The 24,407-nt window shown below is 40.6% G+C and overlaps 2 protein-coding genes across 3 annotated transcripts in view; one reads left to right on the top strand and one right to left on the bottom strand.

Annotated features, from left to right (window-relative positions):
- Nucleotides 1-24,407, top strand: part of LOC139952176 (uncharacterized) — a 55,762-nt gene that overhangs the window by 11,079 nt on the left and 20,276 nt on the right. The window contains exons 16-34 of one of the 2 annotated variants that reach the window (XM_071951201.1): nt 394-451; nt 669-901; nt 1,246-1,355; nt 1,778-1,840; nt 3,992-4,075; nt 4,591-4,680; nt 6,524-6,595; nt 7,373-7,432; nt 7,867-7,923; nt 8,402-8,509; nt 8,880-8,942; nt 9,286-9,327; nt 16,247-16,325; nt 17,175-17,286; nt 17,769-17,916; nt 18,452-18,565; nt 18,953-19,089; nt 19,612-19,761; nt 24,249-24,398. In XM_071951201.1, coding sequence (XP_071807302.1) covers nt 394-451; nt 669-901; nt 1,246-1,355; nt 1,778-1,840; nt 3,992-4,075; nt 4,591-4,680; nt 6,524-6,595; nt 7,373-7,432; nt 7,867-7,923; nt 8,402-8,509; nt 8,880-8,942; nt 9,286-9,327; nt 16,247-16,325; nt 17,175-17,286; nt 17,769-17,916; nt 18,452-18,565; nt 18,953-19,089; nt 19,612-19,761; nt 24,249-24,398 — 1,930 coding nt within the window. Of the gene's footprint in view, nt 1-393; nt 452-668; nt 902-1,245; nt 1,356-1,777; nt 1,841-3,991; nt 4,076-4,590; nt 4,681-6,523; nt 6,596-7,372; nt 7,433-7,866; nt 7,924-8,401; nt 8,510-8,879; nt 8,943-9,285; nt 9,328-16,165; nt 16,326-17,174; nt 17,287-17,768; nt 17,917-18,451; nt 18,566-18,952; nt 19,090-19,611; nt 19,762-24,248; nt 24,399-24,407 lie in introns of both variants that reach the window. The other variant, XM_071951202.1, reaches the window with a different exon arrangement.
- Nucleotides 19,834-23,062, bottom strand: LOC139952403 (C-type lectin domain family 6 member A-like). Its single transcript, XM_071951518.1, has 2 exons — nt 22,512-23,062; nt 19,834-21,713 (listed from the first exon to the last, which is right to left on the bottom strand). The coding sequence occupies exons 1-2, from the start codon at nt 22,894-22,896 to the stop codon at nt 21,523-21,525; spliced, it is 576 nt and encodes a 191-aa protein (XP_071807619.1). The 5' UTR covers nt 22,897-23,062; the 3' UTR covers nt 19,834-21,522.

The raw sequence follows: 24,407 nt of genomic DNA, 5'->3' as shown, positions 1-24,407 counted from the left end.
AATGGCATCTTGGCTGGTAAACTGCATCTGCTAAGCAAACAGTTTTTCAAACTGAGTTTTTGTTGACTTTGGTGATAAAGTGTTCCTGTATACCCATTGTTGATGCATTAAAATTGACCCTATTTTAGTACATGAGAGTGCTTTCAATGGCTAAGTTCCATGCATCTCAATTACAGTTTCATCAAAATTAATAATATGCATGTAGTAATAATAATAATATTAACAATGGAAAAACCAATGCTTTGTTTTGCGTCACATGAAGTTGGTCCACACACACACTCTCACGGTAAAAAAATAGTGCGAATTGTGAAGGTTTTTGCAATGGCCTGGAGTTTTTAACTTGATGTAAGTTTGATGTCTAACTCATTGCACTGTTTTGTTATCTACCTACAGGGAGAAACGAGACGAATTACGTATCAATGCCAGCGGAGCATCAGATCCTGCTAAAAGGGTAGGAGAATCTCTACAAAGTTTGAAATGAATTATTCTGTAAATAAATGACTATTGGCTCCTTTTACCAGTATCATTGCCGTCATTGTGGGAGTCAATTCGTAAACATTTAAATGCCGCATCGCTCTACGACACTCTATGAAATCTTCCTGAAAATGAAGTTAGATTGTAAACAATGTTCCTTTTTTGAACCTCATATTTTTTCTCTTGCTTTTTAGTCTGAAGGCTTCGGTACACAACGTGGGTCTTCACGGACACCAGTACCCAACCAGCAACAACCCACTCAACCACCTCAAGGGTACCAACCATCATTCATCAACCAACCTTACCCCAATGCCCAAGTGGGTGGGGTGCCACCTCCTCAGGTACCCAATCTGGGTTTGGAGGATGCACTAGCTAAGTCACGTCTAGGTGGCGTTGGTTTTCGAGAGGGGAATTCTATGATTGAGAAGTAAGTCTTCTATCTCTTTTACTGAAACTAAACCCAAACCCAGATGGCATTTAATTTTTTCTGGCTGTGAAGCCAATACAAGGTCTTCCAGAAAAGTGCCCTTACTCACTTTACTAGCTTAGTTTAAATTTAGATAGGGGAGGAAACCCCCAGATAATTATTCAAGGGAAATCCACACAGTCAGGAAGGTACTGAAAACCCAATCCACATATTGCCCTAGAGATGGAAGGCAAGGATCTACCATATCGGGGCTTTTTAGCATTCATAAACACTAAATATCCAGTGTAATTGTAATTGTAATACCCCTAAGTGTTGATGAACATGTTTTATTTGTCTCTATACAGACCTTTCAGTATCAATAACTACAGTAGCGCCCTTGCACCACCGGGAGGAGTCAACTCTACAGATCCATACATTTACTATGGCATGAGAAACCCACTAGACCCGGACCCAGGTAAGTCAATCACTGTCTTCATCTATCATGGCGTTGTCATTTCACTTGTTCTCCTATTCGAACCAGTGTTATCAGAATGAGGCTTGGAGGAAACTTGTAGTCTGGTTACGGTATACAGACTGAAAAGGGCTAGTTTGGTTTGGTAGTTACTGTTGATGATCAGCAACAGTGAGCCAATTTACTTGCCGGTGCTGCATACTCCAAAGGAGTTGAGATGGTTTCAGGAATGCTTAAGGCCCAATGAACAGGAATGTTAATAGTGTATGGCACTTAAAGATTAATACAAAGAGCCCTGTGAATGCTTATTATTGTTGTTATTATTCCAATAAAGCAAATCTAACCATTTCTTTTACAGGAAATAATAAATGATAACGCAGGATGTAAGTAATAAAGGTTATTATCCGGGCATTATTTTTTTCCAGATGGAGTAAAAACATCTCGGACTTGGATTGATGCAATGTCCAGGTCCCTCAGTAGAGCTGGTGGTGAATATTCAAATTCCACAAATAACATATTTTCTTGCACTTTGTTTGACAAAAATAACGATTTGACACTTTTTTTTGTAGATGATTTGATGTGAAGATATTGGAGGTCTCGCCCATTTTTTTCTTCAAATTTCTAAATCAATTTATCACAATAATATAATATTCATTTGTTTGTTTGTTTGTTTTATTTGTGTATTTGATTATGTGACATGTAGACATAGCAAGTTTTTGTAAGATTCATGACTCATTTTAACACAGGTGTGATGATTACATGACAAATGTTAACACATTGAATTTCTTGAAACAAGACTAGGTTGTGAATTGCCTTATAAATCCACATTGTATATGATGAAGTCTTGACGAAAGACTAGCACTTTTTTAATACTAATCTGAGTGCCATAAACACTACTAAAGTTTGTTTCCAAACTTTGTTGTAACTTACCATTTGATCGAAATCTCTTTGTATTTAGGCTCAGTATTTGGCACAGATGGAGATACATTTGCCGGTAAAGTTTCAATGTTGTTACTGAGTTGTTGTAATGTCTAATTTCCTCAGGCCTGGAATTATATGGAGGTCATGGCCTTTGATTCCCTAGTTATTGACCTTGGTGCCCCTTCAAAAGTGTCCCATACACTTCCAGATCTTACAATGGAAGTGCCCTTTGCAAAATGAAATGGCCTTGCCCCTCAAAGTTGAAATTTCAGGCCTGCCTGTATGTTAATTGATACACAATTGAACGGTCTGAAATGGTCGACTCAAAATGTAGTATTGACTCATCACGAATGATTGTCTTATCTTAGCAATATCGCTCGTGGATGTTGTTCAAGTTCTTCACCAGTTCCAAAGTTGTCTAGTGCCTCGGACTTTGGTTCTGATGGCTAGTTCATCGGAAAGGATAATATTGAAATGTTAGCCATGATGGTTGTTTTGTGTAATTCTTTGAATGGACACTTTCTTCTCTCCACCTTGGTTTAAGTTGAGGCTGAGATGATGTGGTTGTTCCGGATGTTATATTAAGTCATTTTGATAGTTGAAGTATGATGTTTACCAAAAGCACAATATGAATTAACCAGGAGGTTTTCATAGTCCAGTTTCGGAGTCCCATGTGTGGGGAAATTGTGCTTTCTATCAAGATAAATTTGGCTAAAAGTACATTTATTATCATTATTTAAAAAAGTATTTTACAAAGAGCAGAAAACAATTACTACCCTCCAAAGATTATGTTGTAACTTCAATTAAAACCCATGAGATTTTGTACTTTTTTTATTTCTTTAATCTACCTTTAATGGAAGACATCAAAACATTTCTAAGAACAAGTATTAAAATATTAAAATATTTTACCTTCTTACCACAGTTACTGCCCGACCAGACAAACTAAATGGTACGTTCTTTAGTCAAACTAACAATGAACACTAAAATATCCACACAAATTTAATATTAATAGCTTGTTTTATTGGTGACTTAGTTTTTGCTCCTTTTCTGCAATTATTTCCTCAAAGGTCAATAAAGGGGGGTGGGGTCATTGATATGAATGTTGTAACCTTGTTACTACCATGCTCATATAATCCATATTTAAATGCATTAAAACACACATGGGGCAGTTTGGGACCAGCAATTATTCACACACCAAATTACTTGGCTCATGATCTGGTGAATTTAGTGAGAAAGGTTGTGTACAGAATACATCATTTTGGATTGCATTAAGGGGCTTATTATTTGGTCTTTCACAAAAAAAATTATTCTTCTTTGTTCATTTTGTTTTTTAAATAACTGTTTAGCTTTCATGACAGATATGGAAATTGCTGAGGGTAAGGATTGCTAATTGCAGCAATTTTTGTATATTTAATCATAACTTTAACGCTGTATAACAGCTATCAAGCAGATAAATCCCTTTCCTAAGAAAGTGATCATAATTTTACAAAAAGGTTCAAATATTATAATCTCACGTGGTAAATTGTAGATGATTTGGGGTTGAACAAAGACAAATTTACTAGAGTGGGACTTAAACGACCACAATTTTACCAAACTTATAGAACTGTTTCTTAAATCCTACTTTAATAAACACAAATTCCTACAGCAGTTGTACAATTTACTTTGAATAACTATTAAATCAATGTTTATCTCACTATTTACATCCCCATACATCGTAGCCAATATAAGGAACAGTAACCAACCTCAGACACCTCAACGTCAACCAGCTGGTTCCCTGTCAGGACGAGGTAGACAACCTCAAGGTGCCTCCTCTCAATATAACGCACTGTGTGATAACCCCCCCCCCCCACACTTACTCCTCCCCAACCCTCAGCCCTCGGTATAAGAAATCACTTCATATAATGGCCCAATTTTATAAGGCTGTTCAGCAGAAAATACAGCTTGACAAATTCCTGTGCTTATACTTTTATGGAGAGTGTGTATAACAGACATAATATTCTTTTTATTTAGTCTGATTTTTTATTTCTTTTTTTGCCCTTGGAAAAAAACATGAAAAGTTGTGAATAGTAGGAACCTGAAAGGTCCATTAGAGCCTAAACAATGTATACATGTAGGTCAGTTAAAACTTGTACTCGATCAAATATTAATGAAGCTGCCGATGAAGCTGTCATTGATGAAATGTTTACACTCGTCTCATTATCGCTAGGCTGAATTCTCTTTCAGCACCATTTGATGTGAAGCCACAAGATTTCCAAGCACGACTAACTTGAAATTTAAACGCTTGTTTATTAATGAATTTGAATTTCTTATCGAGCAGCACCACAGCAACCTTTGACCCCTCGTCAAGGGAGACTACGGCAGGCACAGCAGGCCCTTACGTCTCAGGCCCCTCCACCACCCTTTGCAAGTAAATAGAATCTTATGTTCTGCTATTCAAACCAGAATTACCTACTAATACAAAGATGAACAGATATACATCTAAATGTTGCGTTACATACTGCTAACACATAGGATTTAAACTTCCTCTAGCCACCGGGCTAGCTCAATGGTCTAGTGTTATGAGACATCTGCTCTAGCAATGCAAAGGTCATGGTTTTGAATCCCATCTGAGTGATTTGCCTGTGACAAAACTCAGGAAAGTACTGAGTATAGTGCTCAATACCCAAATACCAAATTATAGAATTATAAGATGTATAGAGCTTGTCTACCTGTTACCCCTCTGCTAACTTATAACAAACTGGCTTGGTCAGTTAAAGTTATTGTGTGGGGTGCCAGTCTTAAGCCGTTAAACCTGTAACTGCAAACTAATCATAGATCACACTCAAGTTTACCATACAACATGGGAAGAGACCATACAGGATCACCTTAAAGGAACACTTGCCTTGGATCGGTCGAGTTGGTCTTTGAAAAACGTTTGTAACCATTGTTATAAAATGCATATGGGTAGAAAGATGTTGTAAAAGTAGAATACAATAGTCTACACAAATATGCCTCGAAATTGCATGGTTTTCGCTTTACCTCGTCAACTAACACGGTCGGCCATTTTGCCGACCGTGTTACATGTAGTTCGCGACGTAAAAGGAAAACCGTGCAATTTTGAGTGATACTTGTGTGGATCATTATATTCTACTTTTAAAACATCTTTCTAACCATGTATGCATTTCATAACAAACAGTTTCAAACGCTTTTCATAGACCAACTCCTCCGATCCAAGGCAACGTGTTCCTTTAAGGGGGTGCAACTTTTTTTCCAATAACAAGCAGTAGTTTTCCCTTGTGGGTTTATGCTTGATGTCTGTCAACTTTTTCTCCAACGTGATCCAATTTTTCTTGCAGCTAACGAGGAGCTTACCAATCCCCCACAAGTTCAACAATCAATCACAGGAAACCGTACCCCAAGACGACAAAACCCAACCAAGGCAGCCCTTAAACGTACTTCCATCATCTCAACCCAATGTCATAAAGCTGCTTAAGCACTAAACAATTTCACTTACCAGAATACAGTCACCAGCCAAGTTACATAAATCATGTGTGTGACTAGGGCCAAATTTTAAAAAGCTGTTAAGCAGAAATTACTGCTTAGCAAGTTTCTTTGCTATTTAAAAAATGAGTGGGCACCAGTTGCAAGAATGTAACCTTTATGGAGTTTCAGCTGGTTCCAGCTTTTGTTAAACAAGCAAGGTTTCTCTGTGCTTAGCAAGTTTGTATGCTTATAGGCTTTATGGAATTGGGCCCCAGTCCTGTCTTACTGATACTGCAAGAATTTCTTCTTAAGCAGCTTTATGCACTAGGGTCTTTTTATTTTGCACTTTTTTTTAATTGACAGACACTTTGAACTGTTGATAAATGATGTTTATTTTTGAAGAGTGGCACCGTTTGTTTGCATTTTCTATATATTCAATAACATTATAGCCATGGAGCAAGGCAACAGCATCTTGACCAAGAAGCAACCGCCTTACGATATATAGCCTCTTGAGGGTTAAACCAATTGTTCCACAATCCATGTTTGCTGTGTTGTGGTGATAATGAAGACAGTTTCTCACGATGCAGTGATATTTGTCATGTTCCTTGCATTGACTTTAGTAACTACTACTGTTTATTAACAAAGAAACCAGACTACACACCCCTTCCAGCCTCGGTTTGATTATAATACTAATTTACATGGAAGGGAACAAAATGGCCGCACCACGATGAAGTTCAATAGTAGTTGTTTTTATGAGCATGTTATTTGTCTGATTTCCGTTTGTTCAGCGCCGACAGTTACCAATGTGACATCTGGCGGGGCTGGCCCACAACAAGCCAAAGGACGAGTCCAATTCTCACGTAACTATCCCAAATCTTACCCAACTATCCCAAATCTCACCCAACTTCAAGATTTCTCAGGATATCTACCACTTTTTGACATAATTTCATAAAGTTTTCCTATAAAGGGAGGGTGAATTGTGTGTAGTGCTTCGAATTCGAAAGGGCTAATTGAATGACCATTGCAAAAAAATTAATGTCCATACTCTGTCTTTTACCTCCAGATGCTCCCTAGTTTTAGGTTTTGTAAATGCGCCACAAAATGTTGAACTTTTAACTCTAAGATGATGGACCAAGGCATCAATTTACTTTAGGCAAATGGTTGATAATGCAAATGGTTGATAATGAAAATGTGTTAGAGTTCCAGCAAGATGTGTTGGAACTCTCTGTGTGTTGGAATTCTCGATATATATTTGTTTAAGTCTCCCTCGAATTTGTAAAGCTATATTTATGGAGGTTGCCAGACATATGTATGCCGTCTTTATTGGCAACTTGGGTTTTGGCTTTGAGCTTCGTCAAGTGTTCAATTTTTTTATACACAGCCATTTGATTTACAAAACAATGACTTTGCTGAAACTCCTACGTGCACACACAGTATTTATGTTGAACCATAGTTGTGCTTTAAAACAAATTTTATAGTTATTGCTTGTAACGATGGCTCTACACTCTGTGACGTCAAGTGGGTCTAAAGATATGGAATGTTGGCATTTACATGTAACTGTAGGACACTGAAGGGCTTCTTGTTTTTTTGTCATTGTATTGAGAAACAGCTAATATTAAAAAAAAAATGTGTTTTAGTTCCAGATGCATCCGAGCTACCTAGCCAACAGAATCAATACAAGCAAGCCACTTACAACAGTAAAACTATTTTATCATTTCAATCTTGATTTATGTGTTTGATGTTTGTCACAATAGACCTGGTTCATGATGCCACCATCTTGGTAATGATCCCTGCATCCAGTAGCAGTAACAAATGCTAATGTTCATTGCACAAAAAAGGAACCAGACTATTTTGTATTCCTGTCTTGGTTTGGAGAAAAATCAAGATGGCCGCACCATGATAAAGGTCTAAAGAAGAATCTAATGAGCCCATAAACCATAGCAACTGTCAATTGCATTCATGCAGGTGTCTTTGCAAGAGTTACTAAAGCAACAAATTCTGTGTCTGCTTTTAATACCACATGTACTAACTGACAATTATGTGTGTACCCACTAACAAATTGTATGCATTGACATAATTTGATAACTTATTACTTCATCATAAATTAAAGAAACTTATAAATTATTTGCAGAGTTCGTGGCCAATCAGAAGAGTCACCCGCGAGGAATAGAGCAGCAGCTTAGAGCCAGTAAACATGTCTTCTATTTCTTCCTCTTTCATCTTCACTAAATGTCTTTACAAAGTTTGAGTCAAATCCTAAGTAACTCCTTGCTTGGAGTTAAAAGGGAAGGAGAAAGTGAATTAAAAACTGACTAAACGTTGTCATAATCTATCACTTGTTTTCAAACCTTTGTTCTCCCAACGGAAAAAAATACAAAAGTTTTAAAAAGCACAAATCTAAAAAAAAACACTTAAAAAAGATTAGGCTTGATGTCTTTCATTGAAAAGAGTTAACTAAAACAAAAATTTAAAACTTGCAGTTTAAACACTGTATTGCAGGTTCAACACTCAACACTTGTGGGAGTATTGGGTCTAAAAAGAGCCGGTGTTGTACCGATGTTTCAAACAGTGTAATCTACTCATCTTCATTAGAATGATTACTGAATTCATTTCACTCATCTGTCTGTGTCTTTTCCTGTTTGTTTGTTCATCTTTCTTGTCACAAGGAGCGGCAGGCCAGAAGGAAAATACGTTGGATTTCTTATCGGCTTATGAGTCATACCTGACTGAGGAGCAGGACCCTTTGACCAACGTCAGCGAACCACTCTTCTCATGTAATTCATTCCATGACTTTACAGGAGGTTGTCTTCAAAATTTGAATTGTTGAAACAAAATGTTTTGTATTTTTGAAAAAAGGCGTCTTGCTTTGTTCATGTTATGTTTTGATTTTGACAGTTTTTTAATTACTGATTTTCATGAGCAAACAGTTTATTTGTGACAAATCTGAACTTCTGAACACAAGTAACACCAAAACAGAAGGAAAACCGCCCCCTAAAAAGTGACAAAATCTCATCATTTATGATGTCCAATCACACTTGGACTTGAAACAACTGGAAAACATTGACTGTGTAATCAACATATTGACTTCTAGACTAAGCACATATAATAACGCATTCATCCCATTTTTCTGTCTCTTTATTTTAGCTCAAGCAATAAAAAGCAGGGCCAAGTTTGATACTGTCAACGACTTGAAATCTGCATATGAGAGTAATTATCATCAATAACAATTAATATAAACATATATTTTCGCCTCCTGACTGATTGCTTACAGCAATATTTACTCCTTTAATACTCAAACTGTTTTGGCAAAATTGGGAATGGACAAAAGATGCTGGCGTTTCCAGCCTCCTCATTGGGGCAGTCTTTAAAGGGCTAAATAACTTTCTCTTGCAACGCAAGTTGGTCAGCCTATGATATCAATGTAGTTTTGGTACATGTAGTAAATGAAACGTAATTCATCAACAAAAATTGCCTCTTTTTTGTTTAGATTCTGAAACGACAATATTGGAGTAATAACTTCCTTCTTTGCTTCCAATTATTTTATTTCCAGTTTTTAAAGATCATGTGGATAAGGAAACCCAGCCAGGCAATGGTATTATCAAACAGTTGATTGATAACATCTGCTGTGCAGCATTGTAGATACCTAGCGTAATTCCCCATTGCCCCTGCCCAGTAGCTTACCCCGTAGTTTTCCCTTATGACCATGTGAGTTCCCCTCCTCACTTTACCTAGAAGTACCCACACCACCAGTATCCACCCAACCTCCAGCCTGGTAGCCTACCCTTAGACCCCCATGACCCTGTGAGTTCCCCTCCTCACTTTACCTAGAAGTACCCACACCACCAGTATCCAACCAACCTCCAGCCTGGTAGCCTACCCTTAGACCCCCATGACCCTGTGAGTTCCCCTCCTCACTTTACCTAGAAGTACCCACACCACCAGTATCCACCCAACCTCCAGCCTGGTAGCCTACCCTTAGACCCCCATGACCCTGTGAGTTCCCCTCCCCACTTTACCTAGTAGTACCCACACCACCAGTATCCACCCAACCTCCAGCCTGGTAGCCTACCCTTAGTCTCCCCCATGACCCTGTGAGTTCCCCTCCCCACTTTACCTAGAAGTACCCACACCACCAGTATTCAACCAACCTCCAGCCTGGTAGCCTACCCTTAGTCTCCCCCATGACCCTGTGAGTTCCCCTCCTCACTTTACCTAGTAGTACCCACACCACCAGCATCCAACCAACCTCCAGCCTGGTAGCCTACCCTTAGTCTCCCCCATGACCCTGTGAGTTCCCCTCCCCAATTTACCTAGAAGTACCCACACCACCAGTATTCAACCAACCTCCAGCCTGGTAGCCTACCCTTAGTCTCCCCCATGACCCTGTGAGTTCCCCTCCTCACTTTACCTAGTAGTACCCACACCACCAGTATCCAACCAACCTCCAGCCTGGTAGCCTACCCTTAGTCTCCCCCATGACCCTGTGAGTTCCCCATCCCACTTTACCTAGTAGTACCCACACCACCAGTATCCACCCAACCTCCAGCCTGGTAGCCTACCCTTAGTCTCCCCCATGACCCTGTGAGTTCCCCTCCCCACTTTACCTAGAAGTACCCACACCACCAGTATTCAACCAACCTCCAGCCTGGTAGCCTACCCTTAGTCTCCCCCATGACCCTGTGAGTTCCCCTCCTCACTTTACCTAGTAGTACCCACACCACCAGTATCCAACCAACCTCCAGCCTGGTAGCCTACCCTTAGTCTCCCCCATGACCCTGTGAGTTCCCCTCCCCACTTTACCTAGTAGTACCCACACCACCAGCATCCACCCAACCTCCAGCCTGGTAGCCTACCCTTAGACCCCCATGACCCTGTGAGTTCCCCTCCCCACTTTACCTAGAAGTACCCACACCACCAGTATTCAACCAACCTCCAGCCTGGTAGCCTACCCTTAGTCTCCCCCATGACCCTGTGAGTTCCCCTCCCCACTTTACCTAGTAGTACCCACACCACCACTATTCAACCAACCTCCAGCCTGGTAGCCTACCCTTAGACCCCCATGACCCTGTGAGTTCCCCTCCCCACTTTACCTAGTAGTACCCACACCACCACTATTCAACCAACCTCCAGCCTGGTAGCCTACCCTTAGACCCCCATGACCCTGTGAGTTCCCCTCCCCACTTTACCTATTAGTACCCACACCACCAGTATCCAACCAACCTCCAGCCTGGTAGCCTACCCTTAGACCCCCATGACCCTGTGAGTTCCCCTCCCCACTTTACCTATTAGTACCCACACCACCAGCATCCAACCAACCTCCAGCCTGGTAGCCTACCCTTAGTCTCCCCCATGACCCTGTGAGTTCCCCTCCTCACTTTACCTAGTAGTACCCACACCACCAGTATCCAACCAACCTCCAGCCTGGTAGCCTACCCTTAGTCTCCCCCATGACCCTGTGAGTTCCCCTCCTCACTTTACCTAGTAGTACCCACACCACCAGTATCCAACCAACCTCCAGCCTGGTAGCCTACCCTTAGTCCCCCATGACCCTGTGAGTTCCCCTCCCCACTTTACCTAGTAGTACCCACACCACCAGTATCCAACCAACCTCCAGCCTGGTAGCCTACCCTTAGACCCCCATGACCCTGTGAGTTCCCCTCCCCACTTTACCTAGTAGTACCCACACCACCACTATTCAACCAACCTCCAGCCTGGTAGCCTACCCTTAGACCCCCATGACCCTGTGAGTTCCCCTCCCCACTTTACCTATTAGTACCCACACCACCAGTATCCAACCAACCTCCAGCCTGGTAGCCTACCCTTAGACCCCCATGACCCTGTGAGTTCCCCTCCCCACTTTACCTATTAGTACCCACACCACCAGTATCCAACCAACCTCCAGCCTGGTAGCCTACCCTTAGACCCCCATGACCCTGTGAGTTCCCCTCCCCACTTTACCTATTAGTACCCACACCACCAGTATCCAACCAACCTCCAGCCTGGTAGCCTACCCTTAGACCCCCATGACCCTGTGAGTTCCCCTCCCCACTTTACCTATTAGTACCCACACCACCAGTATCCAACCAACCTCCAGCCAGGTAGCCTACCCTTAGTCTCCCCCCATGACCCTGTGAGTTCCCCTCCTCACTTTACCTAGTAGTACCCACACCACCAGTATTCAACCAACCTCCAGCCTGGTAGCCTACCCTTAGTCTCCCCCATGACCCTGTGAGTTCCCCTCCTCACTTTACCTAGTAGTACCCACACCACCAGTATTCAACCAACCTCCAGCCAGGTAGCCTACCCTTAGTCTCCCCCCATGACCCTGTGAGTTCCCCTCCCCACTTTACCTAGTAGTACCCACACCACCAGTATCCACCCAACCTCCAGCCTGGTAGCCTACCCTTAGTCTCCCCCATGACCCTGTGAGTTCCCCTCCCCACTTTACCTAGAAGTACCCACACCACCAGTATCCAACCAACCTCCAGCCTGGTAGCCTACCCTTAGACCCCCATGACCCTGTGAGTTCCCCTCCCCACTTTACCTAGTAGTACCCACACCACCAGTATCCAACCAACCCCCAGCCTGGTAGCCTACCCTTAGTCTCCCCATGACACTGTGGGTTCCCCTCCCCACTTTACCTAGTAGTACCCACACCACCAGTATCCAACCAACCCCCAGCCTGGTAGCCTACCCTTAGACCCCCATGACCCTGTGAGTTCCCCTCCCCACTTTACCTATTAGTACCCACACCACCAGTATCCAACCAACCTCCAGCCAGGTAGCCTACCCTTAGTCTCCCCCCATGACCCTGTGAGTTCCCCTCCTCACTTTACCTAGTAGTACCCACACCACCAGTATTCAACCAACCTCCAGCCTGGTAGCCTACCCTTAGTCTCCCCCATGACCCTGTGAGTTCCCCTCCTCACTTTACCTAGTAGTACCCACACCACCAGTATTCAACCAACCTCCAGCCAGGTAGCCTACCCTTAGTCTCCCCCCATGACCCTGTGAGTTCCCCTCCCCACTTTACCTAGTAGTACCCACACCACCAGTATCCACCCAACCTCCAGCCTGGTAGCCTACCCTTAGTCTCCCCCATGACCCTGTGAGTTCCCCTCCTCACTTTACCTAGTAGTACCCACACCACCAGTATCCAACCAACCTCCAGCCTGGTAGCCTACCCTTAGACCCCCATGACCCTGTGAGTTCCCCTCCTCACTTTACCTAGTAGTACCCACACCACCAGTATCCAACCAACCCCCAGCCTGGTAGCCTACCCTTAGTCTCCCCATGACACTGTGGGTTCCCCTCCCCACTTTACCTAGTAGTACCCACACCACCAGTATCCAACCAACCCCCAGCCTGGTAGCCTACCCTTAGACCCCCATGACCCTGTGAGTTCCCCTCCCCACTTTACCTAGTAGTACCCACACCACCAGTATTCAACCAACCTCCAGCCTGGTAGCCTACCCTTAGACCCCCATGACCCTGTGAGTTCCCCTCCCCACTTTACCTAGTAGTACCCACACCACCAGCATTCAACCAACCTCCAGCCTGGTAGCCTACCCTTAGTCTCCCCCATGACCCTGTGAGTTCCCCTCCTCACTTTACCTAGAAGTACCCACACCACCAGTATCCACCCAACCTCCAGCCTGGTAGCCTACCCTTAGACCCCCATGACCCTGTGAGTTCCCCATCCCACTTTACCTAGTAGTACCCACACCACCAGTATCCAACCAACCTCCAGCCTGGTAGCCTACCCTTAGTCTCCCCATGACCCTGTGAGTTCCCCTCCCCACTTTACCTAGTAGTACCCACACCACCAGCATTCAACTATCTCCCAGTCCTTTAGCTTACCCGTAGTCTCTCTCATGGCCCTGTGAGTCCCCCCCCCCCACTTCACCTTGTAGTACCCACACCACCAGTATCAAACCAACCTCCAGCCTGGTAGCTTACTCGTAGTCTCCCCATGGCCCTGTGAGTTCCCCTCCCCACATAACTTCTGGTTCCCACACCTCCTAGCCTCGTAGCTTCCCAATGATCCCTTTCTAATAAAATGTTTTTAGGCTCCTTGCACTGCATCCCAACCACTGTTACCCCACACCCTCCCTACTAGTCGCCTAGATTTTGAGAATCTGCACAACTTGGGCTCTTTGAGTCTGACTGCTGTGTAATAATAACAACAGTGGCTTCTTATATTAGCACTCAAATCTGTCGCTCAGTGTCGCTCAAAGCACTTCAACAATCAGTACTTTATTTCTCAAAATAATGAGTGCCACTGTATAAGATTAAGAACCTCTCTCTTTAAGAGCTTTGTAAGACTTGTGTTTGGGAACTTTCTCGTGAATTTGGACTTGGTTCCCTTAGACCATGTGATAATCAAACATCTCTAATAATAATAATGATAGTGGCTTCTTATATAGCACTCAAATCCGCCAGTCAGTAAGGCTCATGGTGCTCCAACAACCCCTTGTCACTGGGCCATTTATTATATTCCTTAAACCATCTCGGCTCCTTTCAGGGATGCACACTTGTTTGGGAGTGTAAACCCCCCAGGTACTATTGGTTTTAACTGTTATTCTTGACCCCATTATTTGACAGGACTTGCAGGACACACAATTTTCCATTTTTCAGCATTGATTATTTGTTTGTGACTTTATTTATTAACTGATGTGCCCTTTCTTGCAGTGTCTAATACAAGAGCTTTATACATGTATTTATCAGTATAACTTATTGAACTGAGATCATGTGATGCTTCAATTATGTTGCATCATCCTGGTCCAGTTCCCTGTCTTCAATTGTTATTAATACTTGTAGCAATATTGATTCTCACTTAATAGAATAAGTAACCAGTCTATTCTCCTTTTAGCCTCAGCTACATTATTTTGAATGAATGGAAAAACAAAATGGCTTCTTGTTATTTTGAAATACGTCTGTGTCCGATTAGTGGCTATGGCTGTTGCTAAGGGTGTTGCTGGGGACAGTCTATTCATCAATGCATGTTGACATAGTGATCTAGCCATAGCTGTCAATAAGCCATTTGTGAGTTAGATTTGAATAATATTTGGTACAATGATATTTTTAATCACAAGTCACCACTTAAATTTGAAGTCTTCAGACTATAGACAGTTGCTATGTCAAATGGTTTGGTTTTGTATAGTAGCCTCCAGATGGGCAAACTCTGGTGCTATTGTGCTATACACATTCATTCAGAATTGTGTATGGGTGTCCACCATCTCTTACGCCACTACACAAAAGCTTGCCACGAACCATGAGACGTAAAAACTGTTTATAGTCTGAAGAATTTCAAATCTAAGCAGTAAGTTGTGACTAAGCAAGTCCTAGTACCAGATAGATTTTATTCAAGTCTAACTCGCAGATGGCTCATTCGAGCATAGCCTAAAATGAATGACATTGCTCTTTGTTTCATATGTGCAAATATTTTTTTCAACCATCCATTTTCTTGTTCCATTTGCATCGTGGTATTTATTTACCTTGGATTTTATATTCCCGTGAGTAAGACCATAGTTTCTTTAACTGGCAGTGTTGGCGGTTTTCTTTTGTCATTGTAACTGATTGAGCCACTTTACTGTTGGTGGTTGTTGCTTGCGATCAATGTTTAACTATTTGTTGGGAATTGTAGACCATGTTTTATTTTGCATTCAGCTCTTCTTTTTGTGGGTTCCGTTTCTATGAAAGCTGTTGTCATATATGGTGTTTGTACCTGCTCTTCTAGCTTCCTGGTTTTATGCACAGAGTCCGACTGAGGACAATTCTTTGAATAATTTCAAGTTCATCTGTATTTGATTCATGTCTTATCTCTTGTTTTCTTTCCTTCGATATTCTTCTATTTATGTTATACTTATGCTTGATATCGTTAAAAATGATTTTCACAACAAGTTGTTGATCATTTTTAACAGGGCGGTTCCATGGCTCAACCACAAATATACTCTAAAGGAATAAGTTGGCAGTAACCCACATTTGTAATATTCATAAATACCCTCATTTAACCATCTACATCTGTCAGCTAAAAAAAAAGCTGTTTACAAACTTCATGAAACTGTACGAAGAAGAACTTGCACATCAGGGGCCTTTTTTGTTAATCTGCTTACCGCGGAATTATGTGCTTACTGTGTTAGCAAAGAATGCCTAGTATTGTAAAGTATGCACACGCCCAAGCAAAATTTCACTTCTAACCCATCGAATACACTTTTATGGTAAGCGCAGAATTCCCTGCTACCATAAGCACCAATTTCTTGTTTACTGTTATTAACAATGATTGATTGAATTCTAACATAGTCAGATATACATTTGATTTTAAGCAACTTTTAAGCTGCATCAGTGCCAGAAAGTCAAATGTTTCCCTGACTAATTTTGTTGATGTTTTTCTAACAGTTCCCATTTCTGTTTCTGCTTCTGTCCTTCAGGTGACTATGCTTCTCGTGTGATGCAACAACCATTGTCTTATAACACTGCGTATCCCTCCCAACAATATGGCACCTATCCAGCCCCTAGAGCGGGACCAGTGGGCGGGTTGCCGCTTAATCTGCCACCTCAAGAGAATCTAACCCTAGCAGGAGCAGCACAGTAAGAACAACTTAAAATGTTTCTTGTTTGTTTTACTCTGTCATTAAGGCCCAATTTCATAAAGCTGTTAAGCTGAAAATACTGCATGAAAATTTCTTTGCTGAGCAAATTAGTTGGGCACCAATCTCAATAATGTACAAACTATTTTTCTATGCTCGGCACATTTTTGTATTTTTGTACTTACAGGCTTTATGAAATTGACCCATGTCAGCGGAAAATGTTTTATCACTAAAAAATAGTGTCATGTATGCAGAGTATGGGTTTGAGTCCCAGTGATACTTGTGTCTTAAGCAAGACATCATTATGCTGCGTCCTTTAGATGGAACTTAAAGCCGTAGTGTTCGTCCCTGGGTGTTCCTGGTTTGATTGGCTGCATGTTGTGCCACAGCACCCTTGTAAATCATTACAGGGTGTTGTGTAAAGGAATAGACATTTATCACGCTGCAACCATTTTGAATTTCTCCCATTGATATCAATGTTACCAAAAAGAGGCTGGAAAAACAAAATAGTCTTGGTCCTAATTGCAAGATGATTATTTAGCATTCATTATTGTTATTCGATACGAGGAACATGACCAAGATGGAGGCAGCCTGATAAAGGTCTATAGGTCTCATACTTCAAAAACTGTAGCTCAGCATACCTTGCAGGGAAATCTTCTGATCGATTTGAGACGCTCATCAGGTGTGATAAAGCGCTATACAAGAATTCAGGATTATTATTTATTATAAGCTGATGATAAGAGTAGGATAGTTAACCCGTTGAGACTAAAAACTATCTTTGTTCTTTTCAATAACATCATTGTATTGGGAACAGATATTTATTGCTGAATGTCTTGTTTTCCTTTTCTAGGACTGCCCATATTCGTAATGAAGGCTCCATCAAGAACTTTATTGGTGACACCAGTCTGAGTCCCAGGACAATCAACGATCCTAAAAACTACCAGTTAATACTAAAGCAACAGGTAGGCAAAACAATTCTCATGCTAGTTTTTTGGCTAAATAATAAAAATAATAATAATAATAACAATGGACATTTGTACGGCGCCATATCTGTCAACTTGACACTCCTGGCGCAGGTTATGAGAAGATGATGTTGTAACTACAGTGCAGTCGTGGCAAAAATCAAAAAGATGTAAGTAAGTTATCCAAACAGAGTTAAGCGTTGACAAAGGGAAAGTATTTAGTTGGTGAGGAAGCTTTCCTGCCGAAAGCTAGGATAAAGGATCGGTGTCCCCCGGAATGTTGTGCTCGTGGAATGTGCAAGTGCACTGTGTTGGTGGAGCGCGGCTGTCGCACAGAAATTCTCATGACAAATACTTGTCATTGAGCCCCAATGCATTTTTTTGCGCTAATACAAACTCAAAGTTGGTCGCAACCATATTAAGTTTTTGTGTGCATGCAATTCTGTTTATAAAATTACCATAATCTGGTATGTTTGTATCAGATGCTGGAGAAAGACAGGAAGAAACGTCTAGAGAAAGAGGAAAAGGAGCGCTATGATGCTAAACTTGAGGCAGAGGCTGCAAACTATAACCCATGGGGTAAAGGAGGAGGCGGAGCTCCTATGAGAGACCAGAAGGGGAAAATTGTAGGTAAGTAGGAGGGGAGTTGGGAGTAACACTAACTATAGCCCATGGGGTAGAGGGAGAGGCGGGGCTCTTATGCCAGATCTTCTTCTTTCGTGACCTTACACTGCTGACATCCACTGCCATACACACTTTTGCTTCCCTGGGGTGTTTCTTTCCAAGTCGGCAGTAGTACAGGCCTTCTCCAGGAGCAGGCATCGCAGCATAAGTCAGATAAAAAGGATGAATATAATGGGCTTTATATGACTCCATGAGTTATATGAAATTAGATCAGGGAAAACCCACACAATTCTCACACAATTCAGTGGGGACTGAAAACCCAATCCACAAAGAGGCTCTTGCAGGATTCAAACAAGTGTCCAAGAGATGGAAGGCAAGGAAAGATGCAACAAAGCCAATTCGACTGCTCTATTTATATAGTTGGTGAAGCAAAGGAAGGATAAGCCACTAGTGAATTTCAAAAGTTGGTCAAAGATTTACAGTCCATGAATGAATAGTTATTATAATAAATTGTATGATTACCTGTTCTTCATTTCTGCAGCTGATCTTAGGCAGTTGCATAACCACAATGAGCAAGCTCTTAATGATCCCCAGAGCACGCAGTTACAACTTTACGCTGATCAAGCACCAGGATCAACAACTACGGCTGCACCAGGTATGTACTTTATGTGTTAACCAGGCCTGGAGATGTGGCTACTTCAACCCCCCCCCCCCCCCAAAAAAAAAAAAAGAAAAAAAAAAAAACCCTGAAAGTTTTAGGCTTTGGGGCATTGCTTAAATTTGTCATGCACGTGATGCTTGAGACACTTAAACATTATAAGCTCGATCACTGGGCCATTTATTTCATTTTTTAAACCATCTCAGCTCCCTTGGGAGTACACAGTTTGTGCAGGCAAGTATGTAGCTCACCAAGCTGAACCAATCACAAGAACCATCTCTGTCCATTTTGTAGCATTCTTAAGCAGCGCATATTATTAGTATCGTTAGAAAACACACTTTATAAGTCTTACTAATTATTACAATCTTTTATTTTGACTTGCAGGCTATCCTGGTATTCCTGGTCTACCAGACAGGTCCCCGAGGCCAGCTGCCGTTACTGCCCAAGCTGATAATCAACAGTCAGGCACTACTGGTTCAAAGAACCCACAGGACGAATACAAGGAATACCTCCGACAACAGGTACCAGACCGCTGTCCATCTTCATAAAGAAAACACTGTGTATACGTTATTTGGGGTTGTAAGAAAAAAAATTGACTAGAACTGGATTTGAACCAACGACCTCCGGATTAATGTGCTGAGGCTCCACCAACTGAGCTATCTTGCCCTAATTTGTGTAAAAATTTGTCATACATTTGTTTTTTACTTGTATCTGTTTCTCATATTGAAATGAAATTTTCTTTGGCTGTTTCCCTTTAAAGAGAGAAGGAAAGAGTGTATTCAAAAAGTTGGAGTCAGTGTCAGGTTTAAAAATTTTTTACAGATTAAGTTAAAAATCATAGGAAACCACATCTTTGAGAGGGCAAGGCCATTTTCATCGTCTATGGGGAACTTGTAAAGGGCACTAAGGCCAAGTCCTGTGCTACGGAGGCTATGGGCTCCGAAGCCCCCGTATAATTCCAGGCCCTGTCTTAAAAACATCTTGCAATTCTAATGTTTCTAAGCAAATTGGAGTAAATGATCCGATGGTTTATCTTCTCGTAGGTTGAGGACAAGAAGCGGCGGGAAGCTGTAGAAAAAGAGAAGTTGCGTCTCGAAGAAGAGAAAGAAGAAAAGCGCCTTGCCGATCAGAGAGAAAAAATGCAAAAAGATTTTGAGGCCGAGCAGCAACGACAGAAAAACAAAGAGGAAGAGGTAAGTTTTATGATATTAAAGAGGATTTATTTCACGCCAAATCCACTTAAAAGTGGCTTTACAAAAAGTACAATTTAAATTCATGGCTAATATAAAATTCAGATTATCAACAAACTGAATCAGGAAACGCAAAGCTTACATAGATACAGAATCCATAAACAACCTCAATTATTAAGAAGATTTTTACAATAATAATAAAATGTAATCTTATATAGCCCACATATCCACCAATGAGGTACTCAAGGCACTGCCAAAAAACCCAGGGCAAAGTCTCTTATAACGACAAGTGCACTAGGTTCTTTTACGTGTATTACACAACACACAGGACCAACGGCTTTACGTCCCAACTGAAGGACCTCTGCTTTGCATGCCTTATTGATAGTATTAACAGTCTGATAGGTTTTACTATGTACTAGATAAACCCTTTCATTTACATCAGTTCAATAAATTATATCATGTGTGTCAATGTACTTTATTCTGTTACAATTACTACTTCAATAAAAATGCAGTTAGTAGAAACACTTTCATCATAATTACAATTTTTGTTATGATGGCCAGTGTCAATGATGATCAAAACCCCATGGGAAATGCCCTAAGTCTGCTTAAAATTAACCGAATGTAATTAGAACATCGACAAAAGTGCAGTGGTACAAATACTTTCATCATAATTATACTTTTTGTTTAAAAATAAAATTCCACTCTAATCTTTTATATTGTGTTCAGCAAAGACCCAAGGTCTCATTACAAAGATCCATAGTTAATCCTTTTCATTTTCATCAGGGATCTCTACACTCACAGGTACACTTGTACTCTTAGGTAATTAGAGGCAATTATAGTTAAGTGTCTTGCTCAAGGAGTGGGATTCGAACCCCGATGCCTCTAACCACCAGAACTTGAGTTCGATGCACTAGATTGCTTGGCGTATGCTAGAAATACAATGTGAAATCTGTTTAAACAATTTTTTTGTTTGTTTCTTACATACAGAAATGATAAGGATACATGTAAAATGTCTCAGACCAACCAGGCTGTGCTCTTAAATTGCTTATGGAGCAACCAACTAGGCTATTAAACTGTGCATTTAACTTGCCTCTAGGAAGATTCAGTAGCTCAGAGTTAAAACATGTATTGTTTCAAACCTAAAACATGTATCTTTCTGATGCATTGATGGTAGAGAACACAGGCAGTATATTAGTGAATGAAATAACATTCATTCACTGAAAATTTACTCAACACGTAAACAATTAAATTGTTGTTTACAAGTTGGTTGCACATTTTTAGTAGCCCACAGGGAAAGTTGAGAAGTGGTGCTTTAGCATTTAAGATTTGTATTAGCCAATGTACACCAGGTTCGTTTTAAAGCCAGTAGGGTCATAGATTGGTGTAAGTACTCATCAAATTGAAAGCTTACTTGGTAAGAAGCACTGCAGCTGTTGATTGTATAAACTGTTTTGAGAAAGGATTCCGTTTGAAAATGGTTTGGATGAATTTTTACCCCAAGCCTTTGATATCTGAGAAACAATTTGAAGATACATGTGGTACCCACTGGGTACCTCGCTAAACGTTGATGGATTTAACAATCTTGTGAAAATGCACTGACGTTTTTTCTGCTTTTTTCTCGGCAAGTAGACATTGTGTTCAGCTGAAACAGACGTGTGACTTTTTTGTATCTTTATATTTTGCATATAATCCAGTATTATGTTGAAAAAACCACTCTATGACCCTACCTTTAAGAGTGAACCCTGCCAAATTTTGAATAATTTTCTAGAAGTGCAAGAGTGGTCTCTCAGCCCGTTTGCACATCCCTACAAAGGGTGTGGTGCAAGCTTGGGCGTCCCATTTGCCAGCACCCCTTTTTTGTATGACGGAGCAGTTACCGCTTGAATTGATCGGATTTCCACCATTCCAGTTTCTGTTCTGCAATTCAGTGTTTCCTTCTTTACAGATCCAGATTCCTAAATGTAATAATCAAACAAACAAAACGTGCAATTATAATGAAAAATTCTTATAAGGGAAGGTGAATGTTTGATAATCACTCGTACAATGAATGGCAATAAAAACCTTTAGTAAGAAGCTTACAGCTGTGATAGTATAAGGCATTTTGAGAAACATTTCACTACTGAGTAATGTGGATTTGAAAAAAGTTAACAGTTTTTATTCCACCAAATTTTAATCTGAGAAGCGTAACTCAGATTGTGTATTTTATTAGGGATTTTTCTTCCTCAAGAGTTGTTGTGATATCTCAAAATTGCGACCATGAAATGAAATGTTCAGATATTAGCTTTATTATGTACATCTCCATTAATATTTGATTAAAACAATCAAATGGTTCCAAAAACCACAGGTAATTTTGCTTTTAAGGTTTTTAAGGCTGTATGTTAAGTTTGTATTTTGCTTACTTTCCTACAACTTTTTAAACAATATTATTTAAAAAAATGATTCGAATGAAAGCCCACTGATTCCACACTGACTAGAATAAGTATTAACATCTCTTATTAACATCTAGTTAGTGAATCACAATTTCTTGATTTGTGCATTTTATATGCTTGTATGAGAGAGATTGGCGTTTATATCCCCTTGTGGGAGCATATTGCCGTGTTCCCATATTGCAGAGTTCCTTTAAACAAAAAAACAAACAAAAAGTTATTCACATACGTGTTTTACTCTTAGCTTATTCTCTAAATGCATTTGCATCCCTAGGAAAGGGCGCTTTACAAACGGTGTTACGTTTTTAAATAGTATTATCATCAAACCTGGATTGTTATGTTGGTTGCAGCCTATCCAAAATCCTTGGTTGTACAATTTCAGAAGAAAGTCTGTTTCTCCATCTAGTTGTGGTACAACCAAGACTCCACCCATCTTGATGCACTCCTGTTTGGCCTTGTCCCATGGTAGTTGCTCGGTCACCTTGTAACATTTATCCTCCCACTGGCTCCAGGTCAAGCAACCTCCACCGATGAACGCTGCACATTTCCCATCATCACCAAAGCATTCAATTAGAAAATTACTGCAAATTAATCCAAGAAGCAACCCTGCTTGTTTCATGATAACAAGCCTCAGGTTAAAACAGTGACAGTCTAAAAACTCCAGAAGTGTTCCACTGAAAGCATAAATCCTGCACTTATCGTTATTGTTCATTCAGATATCAAACCCCTACTGGTTCAATGACTGGTTTAAAAAAAACTCCAGGAGTTGTTTTCCTACAGTATAGCCCTTCACCAATATCGTTAATGCTACTTCAGTTTATATGTAGTGAACATGTAGATAGACTAGACACAACAGTTGACTTTTTGTTCCATCACCGACTGACATTCACAACAGTAATGACCGATTGCTGAATAGAGTCCCTCGTCACTCACTTGAAAACGTTTTAAGTTGTTTGCACTTAATATTAATCATAATTAACTGTGTTGGCATGGTAACATTTAAGTGACCTAAATTCAGTTTGCTGGATTATTGATGACTTAATGCCATCCCTCCACCAGTGGTGTCAATCATACAGCTTGCTTCATTGTAATTGCCTGTCATTAAAGGTCATAGATTGCTAAATACTCCAAAAATTAATAACCATAAAACTTTACTTGGTGAGAAGCACTGCAGCTGTTGATACATGGGGTATAAATTCTTTTGAGAAAAGATTCCATTAGAAAGAATAAAGTTTGGGTTATTTTTCACCCCCAAATATTTGATTCTGAGAAACACCTTGTGCATGGATTGCTCCTTAAGCATATGTAAAAGCTTCTGTTTGATTTTCTTTTTGAAACCACCTCATCTGTAAAAATTGGTTCATAGAGAGAAAACAAAACTTGATAAGTTTTGTTATTTTTCCCGGTTTAAAATGGGGCATGCAACTTTAAACTCTTTCATTACATCTATTTTACAGCTCCTGTGCATTTTCCAATTTTAAAGCAACACTGTGACGTTAATCAGACAATCAGCCGTCAGAATAATTGCTTCTGTAGATAATTGCGTTTGCACGTGCCATGCATGAAGTTATTTGTAACTATTTATATTCAGCATTGCAAATGCAAAGAAATTGCCAGCCCGTTTAGACTTAATTAATTTTTGAGCCGCAAAATTGGCAAACAATTCTTTGATGCCATTTTAATTAACTGTGCGGAATTGGGTTATTTCAGTAGTAACTAAACAGTCTAATAAAGGTCGTCCATACACTACCTGATTATACGTGGCTGGATTAAATCTATACTTTGACTTAATGGATGTTCATTTTGCATCGGGAAAAAGAATAATATTTAGTACCTGTGAAGGTAGAGGTTGATATTGTGGATGAAATCCTTTGGAGCGCCACAGCAGCCAAGGGCTTTATTCTCCCCAGGGGGCTGAAAAAGATTAAAGGAATGCTATTGGCCCTGTGACCAGGGCACTAATAAATGTAAAGCTCATTGATACCATTATTGTAAATGCGCTGTATAAGAACTAGTTCATGTTATTATTTTATTTTGTTAAAATATTTGCTCTTCATCTCACAGAAAAAGAGGCAGAAGGAAGATTTGGAGAAGAAGATAGAAGAGGAAAGGAAAGAAGCCGATAAGAAGAAACATGACGTCATGGAAGCCAAGAGACGGCAGGGTGAACAGGAGAAACAGAAACAAGAACAGGCCCAAGCTAGGAATGAACAGGTCAGATGC

This window comes from Asterias amurensis, chromosome 20 (assembly GCF_032118995.1).
Source record: "Asterias amurensis chromosome 20, ASM3211899v1".
Classification (NCBI taxonomy): domain Eukaryota; kingdom Metazoa; phylum Echinodermata; class Asteroidea; order Forcipulatida; family Asteriidae; genus Asterias; species Asterias amurensis.
Note: the sequence above shows the minus strand (reverse complement) of the source record. Positions and strands in the feature narration are given on the sequence as shown.